The 26,904-nt window shown below is 46.1% G+C and overlaps 1 protein-coding gene across 1 annotated transcript in view; it reads left to right on the top strand.

Annotated features, from left to right (window-relative positions):
• The window catches only part of fer1l6 (fer-1 like family member 6), a 91,967-nt gene that overhangs the window by 6,708 nt on the left and 58,355 nt on the right, over nucleotides 1-26,904 (top strand). The window contains exons 4-12 of the mRNA XM_056288965.1: nucleotides 591-722; nucleotides 1,401-1,463; nucleotides 7,889-7,967; nucleotides 8,148-8,304; nucleotides 8,599-8,785; nucleotides 11,578-11,679; nucleotides 21,983-22,073; nucleotides 22,275-22,392; nucleotides 23,049-23,280. Coding sequence (XP_056144940.1) covers nucleotides 591-722; nucleotides 1,401-1,463; nucleotides 7,889-7,967; nucleotides 8,148-8,304; nucleotides 8,599-8,785; nucleotides 11,578-11,679; nucleotides 21,983-22,073; nucleotides 22,275-22,392; nucleotides 23,049-23,280 — 1,161 coding nt within the window. The remainder of the gene's footprint in view (nucleotides 1-590; nucleotides 723-1,400; nucleotides 1,464-7,888; nucleotides 7,968-8,147; nucleotides 8,305-8,598; nucleotides 8,786-11,577; nucleotides 11,680-21,982; nucleotides 22,074-22,274; nucleotides 22,393-23,048; nucleotides 23,281-26,904) is intronic.

Below are 26,904 nucleotides of genomic sequence, written 5' to 3'. Positions count from 1 at the left end.
CGAAGGAGTCGCCTCGCCACTTTCGTGACAAGGCGACTCCAAGCCGAACCACCGCTTTTCTGACACACCCAGAGACGCATTCATGTGACGAACACAAGCCGACTCCGCCCCCCTCCCGAAGACAGCGTTGCCAGTTATTGCTGCTTCATCGAGTCCGGCCATAGTCGGATCTGACGAGACCGGGACGCGAACCCCGGTCCCCGGTGGGCAACTGCATCGACACAAAGCCGACGCTTAGACCGCTACACCACCGCGGGCCATGCGTTCGCTATATCTTTAACCGATCACATTTAAGGTCATACATGACCGAAAGTCATAAGGTTATACAGCTCAGATGTAGAGTCCAGGCTTTACGACACAATCTGTACATATTTCCTATTATAATTGTTATAACGTCTCACACAGTTTCTGCGTGTTAAACCAGCCAAAGCACAACTTAACGTTGTGTTGCTAAACTTCCTCCATGGAGCAAAGGCAAATGGCAGCTGTGTAGGAGGGTCTTCCTGACTGTTAACAGTGTTAGCTTTTGCTCACACGTTTGATGCAAAACAAATCCTGTCCCATCTGAAGTCTCCCTTTACCCCTGTCAGGTCGCCATCAACATTACAGAAGCCAGGCAGCTGGTGGGGGAGAACATCGACCCCAGCGTGGTCATCGAGATCGGAGAGGAAAAGAAACAGACCTCGGTTAAAGAGGGAACCAATGCTCCCTTCTACAACGAGGTAGGAAGACAGACGGAGACACACATTCAGGCAAAAGTCCTTATTCTGTTTGGCTCGGTAGAAATATACAGTCCAGATAGAACCACAGCTGTAAGTAGTACATTATCAATAGCATGATTAGTTTCTGCATCACCCATTATCCCCACCAGGCGGTAGCTTGAGCGCTGCATATGAAGCCTTTTTGTTTACATATTTACATATTTACCATTCAACCGACTTTGGCGCCGCACAAAAGTGTCCTGTCAGGAAAAACTCTGGTCTTTCTGTCCGTGTGTGTGTGTATATTATGTCCGCTGCTCATCTCTCATACTACTGGACCTGTCAGTCAGCCTTATACTGTGTGTGCACGGTGATGACAGTATGATCAACAACCTCTCGTGGTTACGGCGATTCAAAACCTTTGAAAAAGCCCTTTCACACCACTAGGGAGCGCTAACTCCTCAGCTGGTTTGTCTCCTAAGTCTGAGTACTGGAGAAGAGGAGCTGTGCCTGCTGGACATCTGAACTCTACAGAGGGCGCTCTTCTAGCACCTAATTATATGATTAGAGACACCCTCCTAGGTCACACTACACCATGTTTGTTGTTTCAGCCTGTTGATGTGTTTGTGTAGGGGGTCAGAGTGTTATTGTGCAGTTTTCCTGTTGTGTGTGATGGGTTAACTGTCCTTGTCTCCGCAGTACTTTGTGTTCGACTTCTTTGCTCATCAGGAGACCTTCTTTGACAGAGTCATCAAACTGTCGGTGAGTGAGAATAGTGGAGCGAGGTGGGGACTGACTGGCCGGTAACTGTTAGGGCTCTGAGTCCTGGGTTCACCTCAGGAGGGGAATCCTGTTGGATTTTACATCAACTCAAATCTTTACTCTTCTGAATGTGTCTTAATGTGCCAGCAGTTAAGTACACAGTATAAAGTATGAAAAATAAATGTGAGATGCTCTCTCTCTCTCTCTCTCTGTCTGCACTGCATGCTGGGAGGTTGGGCGTATGAGCGTGAGTGAGGGTGTTGAATGAGCTTGAGTTTTTTGCGGGATAATTAATTCACTGTTTTTCTACTGCTTTTCACCTTCCTCCTCTACATGTTAAGGTAAGAAGAGTTTACTTCTACTTCGTCGCTGGTTGTTGGAACGTGACTGGAGGAGCTGGTTTGGAGTTTGGTGGTGTGCAATATGGCGTCTCTCCCCGGGGAGGGTTTGGCTCCCCTGTCTATCAGACATGGGGTTAGAGTCTAGAGTCATGGCTGACTCTCTGTACACTGTGGAACAGGTTCTCCTGGCTGCAGGAGAACAGGTCGGCTATGAGAACATCACATATGGCTCTCGGATGAATAAAGCCGTGGTGGCTTTTGTCCGAGAGGAGCATTTAGTCCCCCTGCTGGTCGAGAGAGGCCTGGTGCTGGACGATCTGTTTGTAGCCGTCTCTCCATTGTTTGTGCCGTCAACACCTTATTACCGTGTCGGGCGTACCTCCGTTTATCCAGAACGAGCTCCTTGAAAGAGCACTGAGTCTTTTTGGAACGTTTGCTGTGGGTTCAGGGCAGTTCGTCTGGGTTGTGGCGACGCCAGACTGCAGCATGTTACCTCCCTGCGGAGACAGGCCTTCATGTATATAAATGATCCCTCAGAACATCTACAAGTGTCGTTTAAAGTCAGTTACGAATAGGTTTCTACACTTTGTATGCAAGTCCTGGTAGTATGAAATGTTTTGAGTGCGGCGATGTCGGCCACAAACGTTCATCCTGCCCACACAGGGAGCCCACAGCGGGCAGTAGTTCAGGTGAGCCACAGCCAGGAGGCGCTGCTGAGAGCTGTAGCCCGCAAACAGTGCAGCAGGCGGCAGGAGATACCGTAACCGGTGATCCGCAGCCTGGTATGGAGGGAAATGTACCAACTGAGCAGGACAGCAATACTTTAAATGACGGTAATCTGAGTGGTACTGAAGCACAGGATGTGGATGTATGCAGAGATGGGGGACAGACAGAACCAGTGAGGGACAGTCACCCAGCTGAGGCTGAGAGTCAGGTCTCTGCAACAGGTGAGTCACACTGTGAAGACGCTGGAAATGAAGATGAGGACATGTTAGAGGATGACAGCCTATCTCAGTTCACTGATGTTGTGTCACAGGATGATCAGCAGTCATATTCTTTAAAGACGATAAATGATTTCGTTGATGGAACTCGTGGCAGACAGTCTGCGGAAGTAGCAGATGTCTTCTCTAATGTGGGCAGGTTTGTTAAATCGATTATGAGGATTAGAAAAACGGTTGGCTATGAAGAGCTCAGTAAACAGAAGATGTTTCGTCTAAAGAAGATTCTGACTAAACTTAGGGAAGAAAAGCAAGGAAAGGTTCCTTTAAATGCACAAAATTAAAAATAGGTGATGCACAAAAGGTGTTTTCCTCCTGGAAAGGCCTCACTGTCTTATTTTCCTTCCTCTTCTTTCTTTTTGTATGGAAAGTTTGTGGGTAGGAAGTTTAAATACTATAAATGGAGGACGGGGTAGAGATAAGTGAGGTATGGTAGCTGAGCTGAGTAGAGCTAAAACACAGATGTGCTCTTTTTAGAGGAGACACAACATAGCTCTGTAGACAACGAGGAATGAGTTGGACAGGCCAGGTTTTTTTGAGCCATGGTACCAACCTTAGTGCAGGTGTAGCTGTTCTCTTCTCACAGCGCCTCCCCTTAACAAACGTTTTGACATGTGAAGGGGAGCAGGGCAGAATCCAAGTAGTTCAGGCAACAATCTGAGAAATGCCTTTTGTTTTCATAAATGTGTACGCTTATATTGCTGGCGCTGATCGTTTGAGATTGTTTAACAAACTGAAAGACAAACTTAAACAGTAGCTCAATAATAGTAGTGGGAGGAGACTGGAATTGCACTACACATCCTACAATTGACAGAAACTCAGAAGAGCTTCATCCACTGTCAGCTTCATTTCTGTCGAGTGTGGTCACGGAAAATGACCTCACAGATGTTTGGAGGAAACATAATCCAGCGGTTAGGCAGTACACATGGGTGAAAGCTGCCAAGTGTAGTGTGAGGACAGCCAGGTTGGATAGGATTTATCGAAATCAAACATATAACAACAGGTTAGTTAAGTCCACAATATCATCTGTTGGCTTTTCAGATCACCATTTAGTAATGTCAGATTTTTCCTTACTAGTTCAGTTTCGACAACTGTCCCTACTGGCACTTCAGTATACGGTTAGCACATGATAAAGCTTCCTATCAGTTCTTCTATGACTTCTGGAGTCAATGGAGGCTGAGGAAAACAGATTTTGAAAACTTAGCTCAGTGATGGGAGGTAGGAAAGATGGAAACAAGGATTTTATGTCAGCAATACAAAAAACACACATTTGCTATAGAGAAAATCTGCTTTGAAGAATTAGAGAAAGAAATGAATATATTACAAGATGAAGTGATTATTGGAAAAGATGGCAATAGCAGGACCTGGGTGGGTAGGAGGAAGGCTTTAGGTAGGTTTTTACATGAGAAAGCGAAGGCTGCTTTAATCAGAACTCAAATCGCTATCATCAAATATATAGATGCTCAAACTTATTTTTTTCTTTAAGCTTGAAAGAAAAATTAGAAAAAATAATGTGATGATGCATCTCAAGCTTCCAAATGGGGCAATAACAACTGATCCATCAGAGATGAGGAAGCTGGCCATAGACTTCTACAGTGGCCTGTTCAGTACAGAGAACCGTGACTCTGACTGTGTGGAGGAGATACTGGAGAGACTGCCTCAGCTGGGTGAAACACAGGTAGCCTCGCATGAGTCCCCCATCTCCTTTGATGAGATGTCTGCAGCGGTTTAGCAGCTGAGCTGTGGCAAAGCCTTTGGAGCTGATGTACTTCCTTCAGTGTTTTACAAGACGTTCTGGACTCTAATTGGACAAGACTTACATGAAGTATTTAAACTGTTCTGGGACTTTACCTTTGAGTTGTAGAAGGCCTGTCCTAACATTGTTACCAAATAATGGAGATCTTGGCTTACTGAAAAACTGGAGATTGGTTTCATCGTTATGTAAAATAACTGCGAAATGTCTTTCAAATAGACGCAAGAGTGTATGGACACTGTTATACATTATAGCCAGACGTACTGTGTTCCTGACTGTACTATCAAGGATAATCTGTTTTTAATATGGGACATTATTGATATATCAAAGTTCCAGGAGCTTGACGTTGGCCTTCTTTCTATAGATCAAGAGAAGGCTGATAGAGTTGATTGTTGTTATTTGTTCAAAACACTTGACGGTTTTGGTTTTGGGGAAAATTTTATTTGATGGATCTAGTTGTTTTATTCTGGAGCCAGTGTTCTGTTAAAGGTAGGCAATGGACCCATCCGACCTGTCGCTGTTCAGAGAGGTATAAGACAGGGTTGTCCTTTATCTGGAATGCTGTATTCCCAGGCCATCAAGCCTCTTTTAATTCAGCTCAGGCAGGATCTGTCAGGGTTAACCTTTTCAGAGACTGTCACTAATTCAGTTAGTTTATCAGCATCTGCTGACAATGCCACAGTTTTCATAATGAGTCAAAATGATGTTAAACTTCTCAAGCAGAAATTGGCCTTACACGAACGAGCTTCTTCCGCAAAAGTCAGTTGGTCAAAATCTGAGGGTTTATTACTTGGGGAGGGGAAAAATAAAGAGAAGCCAACATTACCAGCTGGGCTGCAGTGGAACACAGAAGGGATGAAATGCTTTGGTGTCTCTCTGGGCAGTGATCACTTTCTGAGCAAAAAACTGGGAGGGTTTAGTTGAAAGGATCAGTGCCTGGGAGGGTTTAGTTGAAAAGATCAGTGCCAGCTAGGTTTTTATTTTTTATGTATTGTTTGTTTTATTTTGACTTAAGAATGCACTGATCTTTTGTCTTTTATCTCTATATACTAGGCCTATGTATTTTTTCACACAGTGACAGACTGAGTACCCCCTTTAATTTCACTGCATGTTTTACTCTGTATTTCTGTGCATGTGACAAATGAAGTACTTGAACTTGAACTTGCTTTTCTAGATGGACTTGGACCCAGCCTCGGTTGGGGAGTCTTGATTGTTAATGACTTGATTGCCTGATGTTCTGGCACCGGTTTGCAGTTGTAGAACCTCCGGACATGCTCATAGGAGAAGTACAGAAGACATTGATAAACTTTATCTGGGGAGGCTTTCATTGGACCAAATCTGCTGTATTGTTCCTACCTATATTAAGAGGTGGCCAGGGCCTGATTGACCTCCGCAGTCGTATCACAGCTTTTTAAAAATTTTCTTTTATTATTATTTCCCCCCATTTTCTCCCCAGTTGTATCCGGTCAATTACCCCACTTCTGAGTCTTCCCAGTCACTGCTCCACCCCCTCTGCTGATCCGGGGAGGGCTGCAAACTGCCACATGCCTCCTCCGATACATATGGAGTCGCCAGCGGTTTCTTTTCACCTGACAGGAGATTCGCCAGGGTGACGTAGCGCGTGGGAGGATCACGCTATTCCCCCCAGTCCCCCCTCCTCCCTGAACAGGCGCCCCGACTAACCAGAGGAGGTGCTAGTGCAGCGACCAGGACACCTATCCACATCCAGCTTCCCACCTGCAAACACGGCCAATTGTGTCTTTAGGGACACTCGACCAAGCCGGAGGTAACATGGGGATTCTAACCGGAGATCCCCATGTTGGTAGGCAACGGAATAGACCGCTACGCTACCCAGACGCCCGTTTCCCAACTTTTTGCTGTCAGACTGTACAGTTACTATTATATCATAAACAACACCTTTGGAGCGAAACAGCATCTGCGTTGCTTTGTAGGATTATGAACCTGAATTATAACAAGCTCTTGTACCTTCTGGAACTAGCAGGCATGGAGTTCACTATGACCTCTTTCTATTAGGCTGTCCTCCGAGCTTGGGGAACAATCTTAAACACCAAGAGAGACTACTCCCAGATCTATGGCAGTGTAGGGGAGGAACCCCTGTTCTATAACCCTATGATACACTGCAGGATGCTCAGTTCCGTCAAGGTATGGAGATCCCTCACAAGAGCTGGTCTTACTAAGATAGTGTGTCTCGGATCAGGAGAACAGTGGAAAACAGCTGACATTTTGAGCTGAGACTGGTCTTAAATCTCTTCGTCTAATGGAGAGGCTGTTGGAGGAAGTGATCAGTGCACTTCCTGGTTTCTTCAGTGAGACACTCGGAGCAAAGTTTGGAGTGAATCAGCCAGTTATACGGCCTGTTTATCCATCTTTGTCTATCCGTGCTGCAGTGGAGGAGCAGGAGGAAGTGAACGGGGCCATTCTGTCTTTTAAAACATCAGAACTACAGGACTTGTATGCAGTCACTGTAAAGGTTCTCAACAGAACATCACTAGCTGGTGTACAGGAGTTGAGGTGGTTGAGTGTGTTGACACCAGATTCATCTCCCAAAGGCAGCTAGAGGTCCCTGTACAAACGCCCATAGAGAAACACACTGTGGATCTACAGTGGAGGGTGGTACACGGGGCCCTGGCTACGAAACAGACATGTGACACGTATATATCCTAGAGCAGGAGTCACTTTTCTTTCTGTAATGATGAAGAAACTCTACAGCACTTACGGCTAAGCTGTCCCAGGTTGAGCCCTCATTTCTCTGTACTGCAGCAGTGGCTCAGAGGTATAGAAGAGGTTTTGGAAGACAGTTTGTTTGTCTTTGGTCCGAGGTACACGACAGTACAGTGCAGACGTGTCACCTTGGTTAATTTTCTGATAGGTCAGGCTAAATTGAGCATTTGGCTTAGTAGAAGAAATAAAATGAAAGGCACAGGGTGCCTACACTCATGTTCAGGGGTCTAGTGGCTGCTCGACTGAAAATTGAGTTCACGTATTTCAAAACGATTTCAAACTTGGAAGAATTTGTCTCTGTTTGGGGACATGGGGATGTTCTGTGCACTGTAGAAAACCAAGTGCTTCTTAATTTCTGAAAAAGGGAAGGTCTGTATCTTTGTTTTTGCTGTGTATGGGGATTGTTGTTCAGTATGTACAGGAGTATCTGTGTTAATTCTGCTGTTCTTTTTAATGTGAATGACAAATTGGACCATTAAAGACTTGGTTAAAGGTGACATGTCTATCTTTCTGTGTCTTTCTCCTTGTTTATATCTTTTGTCTCTGTCTCTCTGTCTCTCTGTCTCTGTCTCTCTCTTTTTTTCTCTCCAGGTGGTTCACTCTAAGATGTTGAGGAGTGTCTGTGTTGGCTCCTTTAAGTTGGATGTATGGACCGTCTACAAACAGCCAGGTGATTGACACCCACTGGCCACGCCCACTGTTCCCTCCTATCACAGGAGGGTTGACTGACTAGAGACTGAAATATTTAAAATGTGAAGACATTTCTCAGAGTGACACTCCTCTTTCAGCACACCCTTCTCTTTGTCCTCTTTCTCTCTCTCTCTGTCTGTCTCCCTCATCTCTCCCTCAGGTCACCACTTTACTAATAAGTGGGTGGTGCTTACTGACCCCAGTGACCTCAGCACAGGGGTCAAAGGTTATGTGAAATGTGACATCAGCGTGTCGGGGAAGGGTGACGTGGTTCATCCTGGGCAGAAGACTAGTGATGCAGAAGAGCAGATAGACAAGTAATACTGATTGATTAATCGACTGATTGATGGCTAAATTGATTGATTGATTGGTTGATTGATTGATTGATTGATTGATTGATGATTTTTCAATCTGTGTCTATAGTAGAAAGATGATAGCTAACCAGTGACCTAGGTGGTTGGCTGGCTGGCTCTTCATTTCTTCCGTTTTTGTTCTATCTCTTCTGCTTTGTATTTTGAGATGAACTTCTCTGTTAGAAAGCTTTTACAAATTAACGTGACTCTAATCAGATTTGGTAAGTTTCAGTGTCACTCTTCTTCTTTTTCCTACAGAAACCTGCTGTTACCAAAAGGGTTCCCCTCTGAGCGGCCGTGGGCTCGTTTCTATGTGAAGGTGTACCGGGCTGAGGGTCTGCCCCGCAACAACTCCAGCTTAATGGCTAACGTCACCAAGGCCTTCATAAGGGACAGCACAGCGCTCATAGACCCATATGTAGTCATCAGCTTCTTCAAACAAGTGGTGAGATTTCAATTAAGTCAATTATACACTGAAATCTGTCTGTTATTATCCATGCAGCACATGTTTACAGTCATTGTGGCTACAACCACAATACAATAAGTACCAGTCAAACAACTTCAGAAGTACTAAAGCCCCCATCATATCCGTAATGGTAGTGGACATACAGAAGATGATAACCAGGAATGGACTGGAAATGTCATTAACTAGATCCCTGTTGAAACGAGAGTTTTTGGCCTTTTAACTACATTCACTTTAGTCAGACCATCAAAACCTTGACAGGAGACAACATGGCTCCAACAGACCGTCTTGCCTTTATGTTGAATTTGCAGTAAAAGCGGCTACAGGTTCGACTGCGGTAGTATTAGAACAAGGTTTGGTATCGTTTGGATTTCATTGATTCTTGATTCTGATTCCAGTTTTTATTCCACTGACCATATCCACTTCTTTTTTTTTTGTTGTTGAATTTTCTCCCTTTTTTCTCCTCCGTCGTATTTGGCCAATTACCCCACTCTTCCGAGCCGTCTCGGTCTCTGCTCCACCCCCTCTGCTGATCCGGGGAGGGCTGCAGACTACCACATGCCTCCTCCCATACATGTGGAGTCACCAGCCACTTCTTTTCACCTGACAGTGAGGAGTTTCACCAGGAGGGCGTAGCACATGGGAGGGTTACACTATTTCCCCCAGTTCCCCCCTTCTTCGCTAAACAGGCGCCCCGACTGACCAGAGGAGGCGCTAGTGCAGCGACCAGGACACATACCCACATCCGGCTTCCTACCTGCAGACACGGCCAGTTGTGTCTTTAGGGTCGCCTGACCAAGCCGGAGGTAACGCGGGGATTTGAATGGTAGGCCACTGTGCTACCCGGACACCCGGTATCATATCCACTTCTGACTGAATCCCAGTTTTGATTCTTATATTAATTTTTGAGGAAGAAATGAAAATGATGAAAGAAAGAAGAAATGATAAATTGATAATGGCAACTATGTATACAGTCAGTTGTGACATAGATAATGGGTTGATGTTGATAAATGTCCAGCAGATAGCCGGATATCAACCATCTAAAAGTTGAATGTCTGGGGGTGTCCCGGTAGTGTATCAGTCTAGTCTGTTGTCTACCAGCATGGGGATCGTCGGTTCGGATCCCCACGTTACCTCCGGCTTGGTCGGGCGTCCCTACAGACACAATTGGCTGTGTCTGAGGGTGGGAAGCCGGATGTGGATATGTGTCCTGGTTGCTGCACTAGCGCCTCCTCTGGTCGCTCGGGGCGCCTGTTCAGGGGGGAGGGGGAATAGTGTGATCCTGCCACGTGCTACGGCCCCCTGGTGAAACTCCTCACTGTCAGGTGAAAGGAAGCGGCTGGTGACTCCCCGTGTATGGGAGGAGACATGTGGCAGCCCTCCCCGGATCGGCAGAGGGGGTGGAGCAGTGACTGAGACGGCTCAGAAGAGTGGGGTAATTGACCAAGTACAAATGGGAGAAAAGGGGGTAAAAGCTGGAAAAAAAAGTTGAATATCTGCTGTTGGTGTGTGGCAGGAGAAATGTTTAAAACTGAATTCTTTGCAGTTTAAATCTCAGAAGTAAATGCTTCACCATACTCGAGGCTCAGCGTTTTCAGTTTTTGCCGACTTTCACCGAAAAATACCCAGATTTTTTAAAAGGAGCAGATCGGTTTAAACTGGTTTTTACCTTGATTTTATGTTTCCGTGGATCCAAAAGTGGTTCCTGTTCATGTGAGGTTATGTAACAGTGGCCTCTTGTGGCGAAATTGGGCATGCTGGATGGCTTGGAAAAATAAAAACCGAAAACGCCGAGCCTTGACCGTCCTGAAGGTGTTGCGCACGTTGCATTAAAGTATTTCACTGTAACGACCGACGTTTGCTGCGTCGCTGTTTATTCAGTGAAGTTCGGCCACACTCGGTAGCGGTAGCTCAGGTCAGCCGTGAGGTAACGTGGCTACACGAAGTACTGACATGTCACAATCGGTGATGCAGACGGGAGCGTGTCTGTGTTCTCTCACCCTAACCCAGGGGTCCCCAATAGGTGGCCCGCGGGCCACGTCCGGCCCGTGACGGGTTGATTTATGGTCCGCGAGAATTTTTGGAGAAATGCCAGAAGGAAGAATTTTTAATTTCCCTACCAAAAATAAATAAATAAATAATTTCTTAGTAAAAGTAAGACTAGTAATATATCGAAAAATAGATGAAAAATCTCTGTTTAAATTATAATACCTGCAACGTATCGACACCAAAAACAAACTAACGAACAACATGCTGCTTGAGTGGCCCGTGGTTTTAAAAGTGGCCCTAAAAGTGGCCCGCTATGAAAAGTAATTGGGGACCCCTGCCCTAACCTAACTGTCCCTTCATGAGGGAACATAGTGCTGACCCCCCGCTTACTCTGGGATATGTCTGCTTTATTTTTCTACCGTCCATCTTCTTGTTGAGATGCGATGTCATTTATCTTCTTTGCCCCTTGGTTTCCTGTTTTTTCTTTCACGGGGAGGTGTTTCCAGAACTTTCCCTGCTTCATGTGTGTCGCACAGACCTGATGCCCTGATGTCTTCATCGGGGTCAGCGTTATGGTCCCTCATGAGCTGATATGGTCTAGGGTGAGTGTGAGGAAGCATGGACGCACTCCCCAGTAAGAGTGTGCACGTCAGACCATGTGAGTGTAGAGTAGTGTGCAGAGTAGTGTGTGTGTGTTTGTATTCATGCTGACATTCTATTCTATTCTATTCTATTCTATTCTATTCTATTCTGTTCTGTTCTGTTCTGTTCTGTTCCGTTCTCAGGGCCGGACATCCACCCAGAAGTCCACGGCGGACCCGGTGTGGAATGAGCAGATCGTTTTCAGAGAGATGTTTCCTCCTCTCTGCCAGAGGATCAAGTTTCAGGTCAGGAATCTCTGTTATCAACCAATCACATGTTAATCATTGGGCGGTACGGTGGCGCAGTGGTTAGCGCGGTCGCCTCACAGCAAGAAGGTCCTGGGTTCGAGCCCCGGGGTAGTCCAAGCTTGGGGGTCGTCCCGGGTCGTCCTCTGTGTGGAGTTTGCATGTTCTCCTCGTGTCTGCGTAGGTTTCCTCCGGGTGCTCTGGTTTCCTCCCACAGTCCAAACGCAAGTAGGTCAGGTGAATCGGCCGTACGAAATTGTCCCTAGGAATGAATATGAGTGTGTTTGTGTGTGTGTGTGTGTGTATGTGTGGTGTAGTGTGGTGTGGGGTGGGGTGGGGGCTGTCCAGGATGTCTCCAGCTGTCTGCTGCCCAGTGACTGCTGGGATAGGATCCAGCATCCCGGTGACCCTGAGTAGGATAGGCGGCTTGGATGATGGATGGATGGACGTTGGTCATGTGCTGGATGCTGCTAAAGACCTCTAAAGTGCGTTGATGTTTTGGTGTCCACATTGATTTCCGTTTTAATTTAATAGAAAAACGCACAGTGGTGTAGAAAGAGTGCCTCCAAGTGTGTCCACTGAGGTTTCTGGACTGGTGTGCTTCAGACAAGGCCAACTCATGGATTTCCTTATCCGTTGAGGGAAATTCTGGGGGACTTGGCTGATAAACAAGCTTTAGCAAACTCTAATGTCACCGTGTCTCTGCATTCAAAACACGAGCATGCTTTCTGACTCTCCCCTCTAGTCCTCCTACGTTGTCCCCCCCTTCCTTCTTGTCCCCCTACTTCTGTCCTGTGTTGTCATGCAAATAACAGAAAAATGTGGTTTCAGGTAAACACAGCCGGTCGTTGACGGAAACGATGAGCCATGTTTCAATTCTTACAAGTCAAGTCAGTTTTATTTGTGTAGCCCAATATCACAAAATGCAAGTGTGTCTCAGCCACCCTGTCCGTAGACCCTCGCATCGGATAAGGAACAACTCCCTAAGAAAAATCCCAGGGAAAAAAAATAGGCAGAAAGCTCAGGGAGAGCAACAGAGGAGGATGTTTCTTCCAAGACGCACAACGTGCAATGATGTTGTGTTCACACAACTTACATAATACAACACTGAAAGAGGATAACACAATTACAATGGAATCATAAGATAGATGAAGAATATGATGAGGAGGATGCAAAGCAGTGTCCAGACACCGCCAGAACAGCCCAGGACCCCGAGCCACATGACCACCATCACCATGGAGACCTGGCAGGAGGACATGCACACAGGAGACTCGCATCACACTATCACTATCTGTTGAGCCTATCTCAACACCACAAAACCAAAGAAAGGCAGACAAGGAAGTTTCAAAACTTACAGCGACGAACCAACAACACTAGCCAAGCAGATATACTTACCTGGAGACAAAAGACAGAACATCCCACACAAAACAGAATACAGAACAGATGGATCAAGAATCTGTCGGACAAGGTACTTTCCCAGTCAGAGAAGGAGGTCTTAGCCAAAGGACTGAACTTCGCCATGACACCCAAACAACTACCTATAGTTGACCTCATCACATCCACAGAATCAGCCATAAGGAAAAACAAGCTAACGGAAACCGAGGCGGAACAGCTTAGGTTAAAGGTATCAGCAGCTCTGTCCAATGCGAAACTCCCTCCTTCCAACCTAACCATGGAGGAAAGCAAAGCCGTGACAGCCCTGAGCAAGGATGAAAACATCACTATCCTTCCAGCAGATAAGGGGAGATGCAAGGTTATCCTCAACACAACAGACTACCATGCCAAGATCACCTCATTACTCAGAGAAACCGACACCTGTGAACCTCTGAGACGTGATCCTACTAGTGGTTAGAAGAGGAGAATAATAGAGTACCTACAGAAACTACAGAAAGGAGGAACCATTGATCGGATACAATACCACTGTCTCTACCCACAAGATAACATTCCATGCATATATGGACTCCCTAAGATCCATAAAGATGGAGCCCCCCTCAGGCCCATCGTCAGCAGTATAAACTCGGTCACGTACAACATTGCCAAGCATATAGCCAACATCTTGACCCCTTTAGTGGGCGAAACACCTCACCGTATCCAAAACTCCATTGACTTCGTGGACAAGGTCCAAGGCGTAAAACTGGAACCGGATGAAACCATGGTATCCTATGACTCGACCTCGTTATTCACCTGCATCCCAACCATGGAGGCTTTGGAAACTGTGAGGCAACGTTTGCTATGGGATGACACTCTCCACGGTAGGACCTTTGCCTGAACACTACATTTTCCAATTTCAGGGCCCAGTTTTACAGACAGAAACACGGCTGCGCAATGGGCTCACCAGTATCTCCCATTGTGGCCAACTTATATATGGAAGAGGTAGAACACAGGGCCCTGAACTCCTTCAGAGGAACACCTCCGAGCCACTGGTTCAGATATGTGGACGACACATGGGTCAAAATCCAAACACAAGAGGTGCAAGCGTTTACCAAACACATCAACTCAGTGGACAAGAACATCAAGTTCGCAAGGGAAGACGTAAAGAACAACAGTTTGCCCTTCTTGGATTGTGACGTCCACATTGGGGAAGACAGGAGCCTCCACATTGTGGTTTACAGGAAACCTACACACACAGACCAATATCTACTTTTTGACTCACACCACCCTCTGGAACACAAACTGAGCGTCATCAGAACTCTGCAACACAGAGCTGACAATGTGCCCAGCAGCACTCAGGCCCAACGAGAAGAACACAAACACCTGAGGGGAGCTTTAAAAACCTGCGGCTCCCCCAGTTGGACCTTTGTGAAAACATTACACGTTCCAGAAAGACCAACCAGGTGAGCGACGAGGAGAAAAGGAACAGAAGGAATAGCACAGTCATCCCGTATGTTTCTGGGGTGTCCGAGAAACTCAGGAGAATTTTCAACAAACACCGCATCCCGGTATACTTCAAACCCAGCAACACACTCCGACAAAGACTGGTTCATCCCAAAGACCGTGTACCACACACCTGGAAAAGCAGTCTGGTGTATGCTGTACAATGCAATGAGGACTGCACTGACCTATACATAGGAGAAACCAAACAACCACTACACAAACGGATGGCCCAACACAGAAGGCCACACTCCTCAGGACAAGACTCAGCAGTCTATCTACACCTAAAGGAGAAGACACACTCCTTCCAGGACAGCAACGTACACATTTTGGACAGGGAAGATAGATGGTTTGAAAGAGGGGTGAAGGAAGCCATCTATGAGAAACTGGAAAAACCATCCCTCAACAGAGGAGGAGGTCTGCAACACCACCTATCTCCCACTTACAATGCCGTCCTTTCATCTCTACCCAGGAGACTCAAGAAGCCTAGCCTCCAAGAACAACAGTCGCTCACTAACGGCTCCAACCACTCTCATGACCACTGAACAATGAAGCCGAAACTAACACCCCCAACGACCGTCGCTGCTAAACAAATGCATATCAATAGCTCCGATGACGACGGGCGCGGCTGGACACCGGAACACAGGAGAGCCACGCATATCTATGGCTCTGTTAGTGACGGGCGTTGGTAAACATCGGGACACAAAGAGCCACACATATCTATAGCTCTGACAACGACTCCTAGAGGATAAATTCTGAGTCTCATAACCAGCCAGTCAGACTAGCTTGGTCTAGTCAGAAAGGCCCGAACTGAGGAAGCCTCTTGGATGAGAGGCGAAACGTCTTCACGGATATATACCAAGTCCAGTTGCACTTGATTCAACTCCTTTGGATAACCATGACCTGGATGAATGAGAACATTCACAGACACGCATCACACTATGCACACACATGGGAGGAGAGACCAGAGAAGACATTAGTCTCACGGTGGAGCAAGAGGAGGCTGTAACACTGAAAAAGGATGAATAAATGATAACAGGAAACAGGATGAACACATTACAACAGGAAACAGGATGAATACATTACAGCAGGAAACAGGATGAACACATTACAACAGGAAACAGGATGAATACATTACAGCAGGAAACAGGATGAACACATTACAACAGGAAACAGGATAAATACATTACAACAGGAACAGGATGAACACATTACAACAGGAAACAGGATGAATACATTACAACAGGAAACAGGATGAACACATTACAACAGGAACAGGATGAACACATTACAACAGGAACAGGATGAATACATTACAACAGGAAACAGGATGAACACATTACAACAGGAACAGGATGAACACATTACAACAGGAACAGGATGAACACATTACAACAGGAAACAGGATGAATACATTACAACAGGAAACAGGATGAACACATTACAACAGGAAACAGGATGAATACATTACAACAGGAAACAGGATGAACACATTACAACAGGAAACAGGATGAACACATTACAACAGGAACAGGATGAATACATTACAACAGGAAACACGATGAACATATTACAACAGGAAACAGGATGAACACATTACAACAGGAAACAGGATGAACACATTACAACAGGAAACAGGATGAACACGTTACAACAGGAAACAGGATGAACACATTACAACAGGAAACAGGATGAACACGTTACAACAGGAAACAGGATGAACACATTACAACAGGAAACAGGATGAACACATTACAACAGGAACAGGATGAACACATTACAACAGGAAACAGGATGAATACATTACAACAGGAAACAGGATGAACACATTACAACAGGAACAGGATGAACACATTACAACAGGAACAGGATGAACACATTACAACAGGAAACAGGATGAATACATTACAACAGGAAACAGGATGAACACATTACAACAGGAAACAGGATGAATACATTACAATAGGAAACAGAATGAACACATTACAACAGGAAACAGGATGAACACATTACAACAGGAAACAGGATGAATACATTACAACAGGAAACAGGATGAACACATTACAAAGGAAACAGGAGGAATACATTACAACAGGAAACAGGATGAACACATTACAACAGGAAACAGGATGAACACATTACAACAGGAAACAGGATGAACACATTACAACAGGAAACAGGATAAATACATTACAACAGGAAACAGGATGAACACATTACAACAGGAAACAGGATGAACACATTACAACAGGAAACAGGATGAACACATTACAACAGGAAACATGATGAACACATTACAACAGGAAACAGGATGAACACATTACAACAGGAAACAGGATGAATACATTACAACAGGAAACAGGATGAACACATTACAACAGGAAACAGGAAGAATACATTACAACAGGAAACAGGATGAACACATTACAACAGGAAACAGGATGAACACATTACAACAGGAAACATGATGAACACATTACAACAGGAAACAGGATGAACACATTACAACAGGAAACAGGAAGAATACATTACAACAGGAAACAGGATGAATACATTACAACAGGAAACAGGATGAACACATTACAACAGGAAACAGGATGAATACATTACAACAGGAAACAGGATGAACACATTACAACAGGAAACATGATGAATACATTACAACAGGAAACAGGATGAACACATTACAACAGGAAACAGGATGAACACATTACAACAGGAAACAGGATGAACACATTACAACAGGAAACAGGATGAATACATTACAACAGGAAACAGGATGAACACATTACAACAGGAAACAGGATGAACACATTACAACAGGAAACAGGATGAACACATTACAACAGGAAACAGGATGAATACATTACAACAGGAAACAGGATGAACACATTACAACAGGAAACAGGATGAACACATTACAACAGGAAACATGATGAACACATTACAACAGGAAACAGGATGAACACATTACAACAGGAAACAGGATGAATACATTACAACAGGAAACAGGATGAACACATTACAACAGGAAACAGGAAGAATACATTACAACAGGAAACAGGATGAATACATTACAACAGGAAACAGGATGAATACATTACAACAGGAAACATGATGAATACATTACAACAGGAAACAGGATGAACACATTACAACAGAAACGTGATGAACACATTACAACAGGAAACAGGATGAATACATTACAACAGGAAACAGGATGAACACATTACAACAGGAAACAGGAAGAATACATTACAACAGGAAACAGGTTGAACACATTACAACAGGAAACAGGATGAATACATTACAACAGGAAACAGGATGAACACATTACAACAGAAACGTGATGAACACATTACAACAGGAAACATGATGAATACATTACAACAGGAAACAGGATGAACACATTACAACAGGAAACAGGATGATCACATTACAACAGGAAACAGGATGAACACATTACAACAGGAAACAGGATGAACACATTACAACAGGAAACAGGAAGAATACATTACAACAGGAAACAGGAAGAATACATTACAACAGGAAACAGGATGAACACATTACAACAGGAAACAGGATAAATACATTACAACAGGAAACAGGATGAACACATTACAACAGGAAACAGGATGAATACATTACAACAGGAAACAGGATGAACACATTACAACAGGAAACAGGATGAACACATTACAACAGGAAACAGGATGAACACATTACAACAGGAAACAGGATGAACACATTACAACAGGAAACAGGAAGAATACATTACAACAGGAAACAGGTTGAACACATTACAACAGGAAACAGGATGAATACATTACAACAGGAAACAGGATGAACACATTACAACAGGAAACAGGATGAACACATTACAACAGGAAACAGGAAGAATACATTACAACAGGAAACAGGTTGAACACATTACAACAGGAAACAGGATGAACACATTACAACAGGAAACAGGATGAACACATTACAACAGGAAACAGGATGAACACATTACAACAGGAAACAGGATGAATACATTACAACAGGAAACAGGATGGACACATTACAACAGAGGAGGATCTCTCTCCCAACACACAACGTGCTATGATGTTGTGTTTACACAATTTACACAATACAAAACTGAAAGAGGATGACACAGTTATAATGGAATTGTAAAATATATGGAGAATATGGGCGGCATGGTGGCATAGTGTCACCTCCCAGCAAGAAGGTCCTGGGCTCGAGCCCCGGGGTAGTCCAGCCTTGAGGGTCATCCCGAGTCGTCCTCTGTGTGGAGTTTGCATGTTACTCTAAACACACTGTTCAAAACTCACATCCTCATTTGTCGGCTAAGCTATGTTTGCGATGGGGTAAATGACGTTCTGCAACACGAGCACAGAGGATTTCATTGGTGCCGATACAGAAGCTTGTGTGCAGCAATGTATACTAGTACGTGTAGTCGCTGTGGGAAAGACTGAGTAGGACAACACCGACTTCAGTATAGTACATGGTGAGAACTTGATTGCTTCAATTCAGTCTACTACATTACTCTTGAGGACTGGTTGGACATACACAAAAGGGTTGGAGGAATACTTTTAAAGAACAGACAAAGATGCTACTACTACTACTACTACCACTACTACTACTACTACTACTTTCGGCTGCTCCCATTAGGGGTCGCCACAGCAGATCATCCGTTTCCATCTCTTCCTGTCCTCTGCATCTTCCTCTGTCACACCAGCCACCTGCATGTCCTCCCCCACCACATCCATGAACCTCCTCTTTGGCCTTCCTCTTCTCCTCTTCCCTGGCAGCTCCATATTCAGCATCCTTCTCCCAATATACCCAGCATCTCTCCTCCACACATGTCCACACCATCTCCATCTTGTCTCTCTTGCTTTGTCCCCAAACCGTCCAACCTGAGCTGTCCCTCTAATATACTCCTTCCTAATCCTGTCCTTCTTCATCACTCCCAATGAAGATCTTATCATCTTCATCTCTGCCACCTCCAGCTCCTCCTCCTGTCTTTTCATCAGTGCCACTGTCTCCAAACCATACAACATAGCTGGTCTCACCACCATCTTGTGAACCTTCCCTTTAACTCTTGCTGGTACCCTTCTGTCACACATCACTCCTGACACTCTTCTCCACCCACTCCACCCTGCCTGCACTGTCTTCTCCACCCACTTCACCCTGCCTGCACTCTCTTCTTCACCTCTCTCCTGTTGACCCCAAGTATTTAAACTCATACACCTTCCACACCTCTACTCCTTGCATCCCGACCATTCCACTGTCCTCCCTCTCATTCACACATAGGTATTCCGTCTTGCTCCTACTGACTTTCATTCCTCTTCTCTCCAGTGCATACCTCCACCTCTCCAGGCTCTCCTCCACCTGCACCCTACTCTTGCTAGAGATCACAATGTCATCCGCAAACATCATCGTCCATAGAGACTCCTGCCTGATCTTGTCTGTCAACCTGTCCATCACCATTGCAAACAAGAAAGGGCTCAGAGTCGATCCTTGATGTAATCCCACCTCCACCTTGATCCCATCTGTCATTCCAACCACAAACCTCACCACTGTCACACTTCCCTCATATATGTCCTGCACCACTCCTACATACTTCTCTGCAACTCCCGACTTCCTCATACAATACCACACCTCCTCTCTCGGCACCCTGTCGTATGCTTTCTCTAAATCCACAAAGACACAATGTAACTCCTTCTGGCCTTCTCTATACTTCTCCATCAACATTCTCAAAGCAAACATCACATCTGTGGTGCTCTTTCATGGCATGAAACCATACTGCTGCTCACTAATCGTCACCAAAGAACAGACAAAGATTACTAACTAGTTATGGTTACCACAACAGTACAAGAGTTTCCATAGCCCTAATGAAGCTTAATGGGATTGATGGCATTAGCAAAGATTCAACGTATGTTTGACAAATCACTTGGTTTTGACTACCTGTTTTATAGATCAACATTCAATTCAATTCAATTCAATTTATTGTCATTAGAAACAATGTGCAGGCACATGTTAAAAATGAAATGAGGGCTGTGGCTTCACCAAACAGTGCAAGACAGACACAGACAAACACAGCAAACACAATATAAGATATACACACATGAAGACCAAAAGCTAAAAATAAGTTAAAAGAGAGCAAGAGTACAAAATATTTAAAAATATCTACAGACATTCAGTGGGTAGCCAGGTTCAGGTGGGCAACAGCTTGGGGAAAGAAGCTGTTTTTGAGCCTGGTAGTGCGGGCTCTGAGGCTCCTGTAGCGCCTCCCAGAGTGCAGGGGGGAGAACAGTCCATGGTTGGGGTGGGTGGGATCTCTGCTGATGCTGAGACCCCTTCGAAGGCAGCGTTTGTGATAAATGTCTTTTATGGCTGGGAGCTGGGTACCGGTGATATGCTGGGCCGCCTTGACGACCCGCTGCAGAGCTTTCTGGTCTACTGAGGTGCAGTTGCCGTACCACACTGAGATGCAGATGGGCAGGATGCTCTCTATGGTGCGGTGGTAGAAGTTGGTGAGAATTTTGGGGGATAGAAAGGCGCTCCTTACCCTCCTCAGGAAGTGCAACCGTTGTTGGGCCTTTTTCAAAAGGGCCTGGGTGTTTGATGTCCAGGAGAGGTCCTCGCTGATGTGGACTCCAAGGAATTTAAAGCTGGAGACACATTCCACTTCCACCCCATTGATATGTATTTCGGAGTGGCTGCAGCTTCTAGACCTCCTGAAGTCCACAATCAGCTCCTTCATCTTCTGCACATTGAGAACCAGATTGTTGGTAGTACACCATGATGTGAAGTGCTGAATCTCATCCCTGTAGGCCGTCTCAGCATTGTTGGCGATACGGCCAATGACTGTGGTGTCATCTGCAAACTTAACTATAACATTTGAAGGGTGAGTTGGCACATAGTCGTGGGTAAAGAGGGAGAAAAGGAGGGGGCTCAGAACACAGCCTTGAGGGGCACCTGTGCTGAGGGTCAGGGTGGAGGTGTGGTCACCTAACCTAACAGACTGAGGTCTGTGGGTCAGGAAGTCCAGGGTCCAGTTACAGAGGGAGGGGTTGAGGCCAAGGGAGAGGAGTTTGGTGGTTAGTTTGGCGGGGATGATAGTGTTGAAGGCAGAACTGTAATCTATAAACAGCATCCGGATGTATGTGTTAAGTTCAAGGTGGGTCAGAGCAACGTGCAGGGCAGTGGCAATGGCATCCTCAGTAGACCTTTTGGGACAGTAGGCGAACTGATGTGGGTCGAATGTGGGGGGGATACATTTGACATACTATGTTCACATGAATATACATGAAGAACAGTACTACTACTACTACTACTACTACTTTTGGCTGCTCCCGTTAGGGGTCGCCACAGCAGATGATCCGTTTCCATTTCTTCCTGTCTTCTGCACCCCCCCCCCCTCTCTCAGGTCTGGGATGAGGGAAGCATGAATGATGTTGCAATAGGAACTCATTACTTTGACCTGAGACGGATCTCTAATGAACAGGATGGTGACAGAGGTAAGGATGGTTGGAGGAGGGATGTATGATCACTTTTTCCCCACACCGTCATTGACTTGTCTGTTTTGTCTTTCCTTTCTCCCCCCACTTCAATCTTCTCTGTCTCCCATAATTTTCTTTCTTTCCTCTCCCTTTCACTTTTATTACACCCCTCTACTGTTTTCATCTTTGCTCCGATGAGTCTTTCTCTCTTTCTTCCAGGTTTTTTGCCCACCTTTGGTCCAGCCTGGATCAACCTGTATGGTTCGGCCCGTAACTTCTCATTGGTTGATGACTCCCTGGAGCTGAATGAGGGCATTGGAGAGGGCGTGTGCTACAGGTGGAATACAGCTGGACACAATGAGATACTAATGACGATAAAGCATAATTAATGAAAAGTTAACATTAACAAACTGACTGACTGAGTTCAAGTAAATGACGTTATAGTTTTGCCTTCCTCGTATCTCGGGGTCTTATTCACGAGTGAGGGTAGGATGGAGCAGGAGATTGACAGGTGGATCGGTGCAGCATCAGCAGTAATGCGGATGTTGTACCGGACCTTTGTGGTGAAGAAGGAGCTGAGCTGGATGGCAAAGCTCTCAATTTACCAGTCAGTCTTCGTTCCAACCCTCACCTATGCTCATGAGCTTTGGGTAGTGACCGAAAGGGTGAGATCACGGGTACAAGTGGCTGAAATGAGTTTCCTCCGTAGGGGGTCTGAGTGTCTGAGTGCCCTATTTAGCTTGCAGCCACCCCGACCCGACCCCGGAGAAGTGGCTGAAGATGAATGAGTGAATGAATTAATGAATGAATGAATGAAAAAAAGTTGTGCCTTGCTAATTAACTGATAGACTAACTGGCTAACACATTTGTTGCTAGGTAAATCAATTGAGCAACTGACTGTCTGATTATTTTATTGGTTGGATGATCAGCTGATTGGTTGGTTGACTGTTGATTGCTTAAGATAAGTTGCTGTCAAATTCTTCCTGGCCTCAGGGGCCGGGTCTACCTGGAGCTAGCAGTGGAGATTCTATCAGGAGGGACGGGCTTGGAGTCTAAACTCAGCCACACGGTCAGACCGCTGAAGGACAGCAAGGCCGGGAAGACGGGAGGAAAGGAGGGCAAGACTCCAGGAGCAGCAGGAGGTGGAACAGGAGGAGGCTGGGCAGAGGAAGACAAAGGGAAAGTTCTGGCACCTGAGGTTCTTCCTGTGGACCCACCACCTCAGGTAATGGAGAGAGACAGACAGACAGAAAAAAGAGAGACAGAAAGAAAGAGAGAGAAAGAGACAGTCTGACAGATGGACAAATGAACATATGTTTAAAGATAAGCAGGGAGACTGATGCAGACAGACAGTCATGCACAGAGAGTCAGACCGACTGTGTCTAACCACACTTGGAGACTGATGCAGACAGACAGTCATGCACAGAGCGTCAGACCGACTGTGTCTAACCACACTTGGAGACTGATGCAGACAGACAGACATGCACAGAGAGTCAGACCGACTGTGTCTAACCACACTTGGAGACTGATGCAGACAGACAGTCATGCACAGAGCGTCAGACCGACTGTGTCTAACCACACTTGGAGACTGATGCAGACAGACAGTCATGCACAGAGAGTCAGACTGACTGTGTCTAACCACACTTGGAGACTGATGCAGACAGACAGTCATGCACAGAGAGTCAGACTGACTGTGTCTAACCACACTTGGAGACTGATGCAGACAGACAGTCATGCACAGAGAGTCAGACTGACTGTGTCTAACCACACTTGGAGACTGATGCAGACAGACAGACATGCACAGAGAGTCAGACTGACTGTGTCTAACCACACTTGGAGACTGATGCAGACAGACAGTCATGCACAGAGAGTCAGACTGACTGTGTCTAACCACACTTGGAGACTGATGCAGACAGACAGACATGCACAGAGAGTCAGACCGACTGTGTCTAACCACACTTGGAGACTGATGAAAACAGACAGACATGCACAGAGAGTCAGACCGACTGTGTCTAACCACACTTGGAGACTGATGCAGACAGACAGTCATGCACAGAGAGTCAGACTGACTGTGTCTAACCACACTTGGAGACTGATGCAGACAGACAGACATGCACAGAGAGTCAGACTGACTATGTCTAACCACACTTGGAGACTGACGCAGACAGACAGTCATGCACAGAGAGTCAGACTGACTGTGTCTAACCACACTTGGAGACTGATGCAGACAGACAGACATGCACAGAGCGTCAGACCGACTGTGTCTAACCACACTTGGAGACTGATGCAGACAGACAGACATGCACAGAGAGTCAGACCGACTGTGTCTAACCACACTTGGAGACTGATGCAGACAGACAGACATGCACAGAGAGTCAGACCGACTGTGTCTAACCACACTTGGAGACTGATGCAGACAGACAGTCATGCACAGAGAGTCAGACTGACTGTGTCTAACCACACTTGGAGACTGATGCAGACAGACAGTCATGCACAGAGAGTCAGACCGACTGTGTCTAACCACACTTGGAGACTGACGCAGACAGACAGACATGCACAGAGAGTCAGACCGACTGTGTCTAACCACACTTGGAGACTGATGCAGACAGACAGTCATGCACAGAGAGTCAGACCGACTGTGTCTAACCACACTTGGAGACTGATGCAGACAGACAGACATGCACAGAGAGTCAGACTGACTGTGTCTAACCACACTTGGAGACTGATGCAGACAGACAGTCATGCACAGAGAGTCAGACCGACTGTGTCTAACCACACTTGGAGACTGACGCAGACAGACAGACATGCACAGAGAGTCAGACTGACTATGTCTAACCACACTTGGAGACTGACGCAGACAGACAGTCATGCACAGAGAGTCAGACTGACTGTGTCTAACCACACTTGGAGACTGATGCAGACAGACAGACATGCACAGAGCGTCAGACCGACTGTGTCTAACCACACTTGGAGACTGATGCAGACAGACAGACATGCACAGAGAGTCAGACCGACTGTGTCTAACCACACTTGGAGACTGATGCAGACAGACAGTCATGCACAGAGAGTCAGACTGACTGTGTCTAACCACACTTGGAGACTGATGCAGACAGACAGTCATGCACAGAGAGTCAGACCGACTGTGTCTAACCACACTTGGAGACTGACGCAGACAGACAGACATGCACAGAGAGTCAGACCGACTGTGTCTAACCACACTTGGAGACTGATGCAGACAGACAGACATGCACAGAGAGTCAGACTGACTGTGTCTAACCACACTTGGAGACTGATGCAGACAGACAGACATGCACAGAGAGTCAGACTGACTGTGTCTAACCACACTTGGAGACTGATGCAGACAGACAGACATGCACAGAGAGTCAGACCGACTGTGTCTAGCCACACTTGGAGACTGATGCAGACAGACAGACATGCACAGAGAGTCAGACTGACTGTGTCTAACCACACTTGGAGACTGATGCAGACAGACAGACATGCACAGAGAGTCAGACTGACTGTGTCTAACCACACTTGGAGACTGATGCAGACAGACAGACATGCACAGAGAGTCAGACTGACTGTGTCTAACCACACTTGGAGACTGATGCAGACAGACAGACATGCACAGAGAGTCAGACCGACTGTGTCTAACCACACTTGGAGACTGATGCAGACAGACAGACATGCACAGAGAGTCAGACCGACTGTGTCTAACCACACTTGGAGACTGATGCAGACAGACAGTCATGCACAGAGAGTCAGACCGACTGTGTCTAACCACACTTGGAGACTGACGCAGACAGACAGACAGACATGCACAGAGAGTCAGACCGACTGTGTCTAACCACACTTGGAGACTGATGCAGACAGACAGACATGCACAGAGAGTCAGACTGACTGTGTCTAACCACACTTGGAGACTGACGCAGACAGACAGTCATGCACAGAGCGTCAGACTGACTGTGTCTAACCACACTTGGAGACTGATGCAGACAGACAGACATGCACAGAGAGTCAGACCGACTGTGTCTAACCACACTTGGAGACTGATGCAGACAGACAGTCATGCACAGAGAGTCAGACCGACTGTGTCTAACCACACTTGGAGACTGATGCAGACAGACAGTCATGCACAGAGAGTCAGACCGACTGTGTCTAACCACACTTGGAGACTGACGCAGACAGACAGACATGCACAGAGAGTCAGACTGACTGTGTCTAACCACACTTGGAGACTGATGCAGACAGACAGTCATGCACAGAGAGTCAGACCGACTGTGTCTAACCACACTTGGAGACTGACGCAGACAGACAGACATGCACAGAGAGTCAGACCGACTGTGTCTAACCACACTTGGAGACTGATGCAGACAGACAGACATGCACAGAGCGTCAGACCGACTGTGTCTAACCACACTTGGAGACTGATGCAGACAGACAGACATGCACAGAGAGTCAGACCGACTGTGTCTAACCACACTTGGAGACTGACGCAGACAGACAGACATGCACAGAGAGTCAGACTGACTGTGTCTAGCCACACTTGGAGACTGATGCAGACAGACAGACATGCACAGAGAGTCAGACCGACTGTGTCTAACCACACTTGGAGACTGATGCAGACAGACAGTCATGCACAGAGATTCAGACCGACTGTGTCTAACCACACTTGGAGACTGACGCAGACAGACAGTCATGCACAGAGAGTCAGACTGACTGTGTCTAACCACACTTGGAGACTGACGCAGACAGACAGTCATGCACAGAGAGTCAGACCGACTGTGTCTAACCACACTTGGAGACTGATGCAGACAGACAGACATGCACAGAGCGTCAGACCGACTGT

The sequence above is a fragment of the Lampris incognitus genome, chromosome 11 (assembly GCF_029633865.1).
Source record: "Lampris incognitus isolate fLamInc1 chromosome 11, fLamInc1.hap2, whole genome shotgun sequence".
NCBI lineage: Eukaryota > Metazoa > Chordata > Actinopteri > Lampriformes > Lampridae > Lampris > Lampris incognitus.
This window is presented reverse-complemented; position numbering and strand designations above follow the sequence as displayed.